Source organism: Convolutriloba macropyga, unplaced genomic scaffold (assembly GCF_964194025.1).
Source record: "Convolutriloba macropyga unplaced genomic scaffold, txConMacr16.3 SCAFFOLD_2281, whole genome shotgun sequence".
NCBI classification, from domain to species: Eukaryota; Metazoa; Xenacoelomorpha; order Acoela; family Convolutidae; genus Convolutriloba; species Convolutriloba macropyga.
Window position 1 is genome coordinate 33,101 of NW_027453321.1, and position 2,829 is coordinate 35,929.

Sequence of the window (2,829 nt, forward strand, 5' to 3'; positions counted from 1 at the left end):
TCTATATAGTAAGTCTCATATAAATTTGCACCGAAAGCGAACGTTCGAAAAGCTCGGGGCTTGCTAAATATCTGCATGTTTTAAATTTGAACCATGACCTTTGAAACGTTCGATAGTCTGTCCCATAAAGTTGCAATAAGCGAACGTTCGAAAACGCCAAAAACGTGCAATTGAGCATCAGTGTGCGCATTTGAATGTCAATGTTTTCTCCATTAAGTTTCTTGTTATCTTTTTCTGCATGTTTTAAATTTGAACTTTGACCTTTGAACTCTAACCTGTGGCTTTTGAAACGTTCGCTTATTTCAACTTTATGGGACACGCTATACCAGACCTCATAAAACGTGCGTTGATGTTAGAATTTTGTGTGTGATAAATCGACCTTGACCAATTCATTCATTGGTGTTTACGTCACATCGTGTCACATTTTGGCGAGCTTGATACCTGTAACAACGTTAGTCTGTCTCATCTGTTCAACTGATCTTTTAGTTTCGCGTTGCTCTTTTAAGTGGTTGCCCAGCTGTACTCTCGCGATTGCATTTCGAAATACTTTCAGAGGAAAAGTTTGTTGAAAGTCAAGTGATGGGCGATTCCAGGAAAGTGAACAACACTGCCCGAGTGTTTAGCAACCTCAGTTTGAATGCTGGGCGAGGAGGGCAAAACGGCATTGCAGCTTCACAGAACGAGAGGAACAAAGTTCAGGTACAGAGACCTCTGCGAACCGCTGAGAACCAAGAGAATCTAGATCCTTCGCGGTTCGAAATTCGAGACGTCGATGGGGGCGATAGGGACAAATTTCAGTATAGCACTGAATACGTGAACGATGTTTTCGATTACGCATTTGAAAATGAAGAGCGAGTGTTAGTGCCCGAAGATTTCCTGAGTATGGGTGAAGTTACAGCACGACATAGAGCAATTTTAATCGAAAGAATGGTTGAAGTGGCAGATACGTTTAAGCTGTCACCCGAGGTCACATATATGACAGTAATTTTTATCGACAAATATTTGCACAGATCTCGTACTGCAACCAAGAAAAACTTGCATGCTATTGGGGTGACAGCAATGTGGACGGCGTGTAAAGTGGAAGAAGTTAACTGTCCGGTCTTAACAGATTTTGAGTACGTAACCGACCATGAAGTCACAACTGACCAACTTGTTGAATTGGAGCGGGATATGTTACTAAAGCTGGATTTTGATACGATGCCATCGCATAGTTTACTTTTCCTTCGAAGGTTTAGTAAAATAGGTGGAGTGTCACCTAGGAAGCACATGATTGCAAAGTACCTTATGGAGTTGTCCTTCATCGAATCAGAGTTCTCGAGTATCCTCCCGTCCAAGGTTGCAGCTAGCGCTTTATACCTGGCCATTCGAATTTCTGGATTCCCCTACGGTTGTTGGGACGCAACTCTTGTGCATTACTCGCGATACGTAGAATCGGATTTGATGGATTTAGCGGAAAAGTTTCTGCATTTGCTGAAAAACGCCAACCAACCCAAATATAGAGGAGTTTATAAGAAGTTTTCGTCACCGAAGTTTAACAGAGTAGCCTGTTTGAGCGAGTTGACAGTACAAGCAAATACACTGCGGCTGAGATCTGGGAGATAAAATTTGCGTCACATTCCATCCGAGAATTTCGATATTTGATTCCAGTGAGGTTTTTTAGTGGTCGATAATGTGAAATAGACTAAAATAGACTTCGTGCTAATGATTTTATAGCGATTGAAGTACTGTTAGTTTTATGGTGCAATTTGTAGCTTTGATTCTTTGTAAATTATTAACGAGTGAAATTGTCCTGTGCAAATATTGTTTTCGTGACTTCCGAAACTTTCTTTGCTGAGGTAATTTAAGAGATAAATTAATATGGTAGAAATATATGTTAAGAGGGATAGTGGTGTTATGAGCAAAGGAAGTTTTATTGTATGATGTAAACAATTTGGATCTTAAATATGGATTGTTTAAAGCCTCTTTGAATTTATTTTTAATCAATTCTATTGAAAAACTGGATATGATTTAGACACGTTCAATAAATTTGTGAGAAGTGAATTGTTGGAGACGATGAAAGCGTGAAAATCAAAAGTGACCCTCAAAGTTTTAACTCATGTGCTTGAATATCGAGGTTCAATAGCAAGAGACAGTGAATGTGGACGTAAATGTTACCTAAAAAATCTTAAACAGTAGGCAACAAAACAGTAAACATTAAATTATTTGAAAATTAGAAACAATGAATTCCAAGTACTTCAGTTTCGATCAGTTACTGAAATGGAATTGCTTTGTGTGTTGAACTTGGAAGTCTTAATTCAGACTACAATTTCGGTGATAAATTTCTGACGGAATGTTAGTGCGAACGTTTTTGAGTGACACGGCTGCTTCACTAGCCAAAGGAAGTAGGAAGAAAATGGAAGTGCCTAAGATATTCAATTAGGTAAGTGAATGTTTTGGGTTTCACACGGTCTCTGATAATTAGGACAAGGTATTTAAGCTTCATACTTAAGAGCCAGCCAAGGCTGTAATTGTAGCAATTAAATTAGTCCTTTTGTGCTCTCCTTTGCCATTTTTGTACGGTAACCTTCTCATAAAATTATTTGACTGATCATTTTTTGACATATAAATAGCTGAGCATTTCTAAGCGTTTATATTTGAGTGAATCAGCGAAGGCGTTCAATGGTGTGTGTGTGGGGGGGGGGGGGTTTCCACCCTACCTCAACCCTACCCCCGCACGCTTGACACTTAACCGCACCCCAACTACGGGCGCACCCCAACTACGGGCCTACCTACTTAATGCTTTCAACTTTCGGCCTCAGTTAAAAGCTTAGATAGAGCTTGCTTTTGCAG

General features: G+C 39.7%; 1 protein-coding gene across 1 annotated transcript; it reads left to right on the forward strand.

Moving 5' to 3' along the window:
• The first annotated feature begins 358 nt into the window (after positions 1 to 358).
• On the forward strand, positions 359 to 1,996 carry LOC142358207 (G2/mitotic-specific cyclin-B-like). The gene has a single exon (XM_075409658.1). It carries the CDS (start codon positions 580 to 582, stop codon positions 1,600 to 1,602), a length of 1,023 nt encoding a protein of 340 aa, XP_075265773.1. The 5' UTR covers positions 359 to 579; the 3' UTR covers positions 1,603 to 1,996.
• Positions 1,997 to 2,829: the final 833 nt, after the last annotated feature.

What these genes read in the sequence shown, in the direction of transcription:
- LOC142358207 (XM_075409658.1), top strand. Translation starts at nt 580, where the DNA reads ATGGGCGATTCCAGGAAAGTGAACAACACTGCCCGAGTGTTTAGCAAC.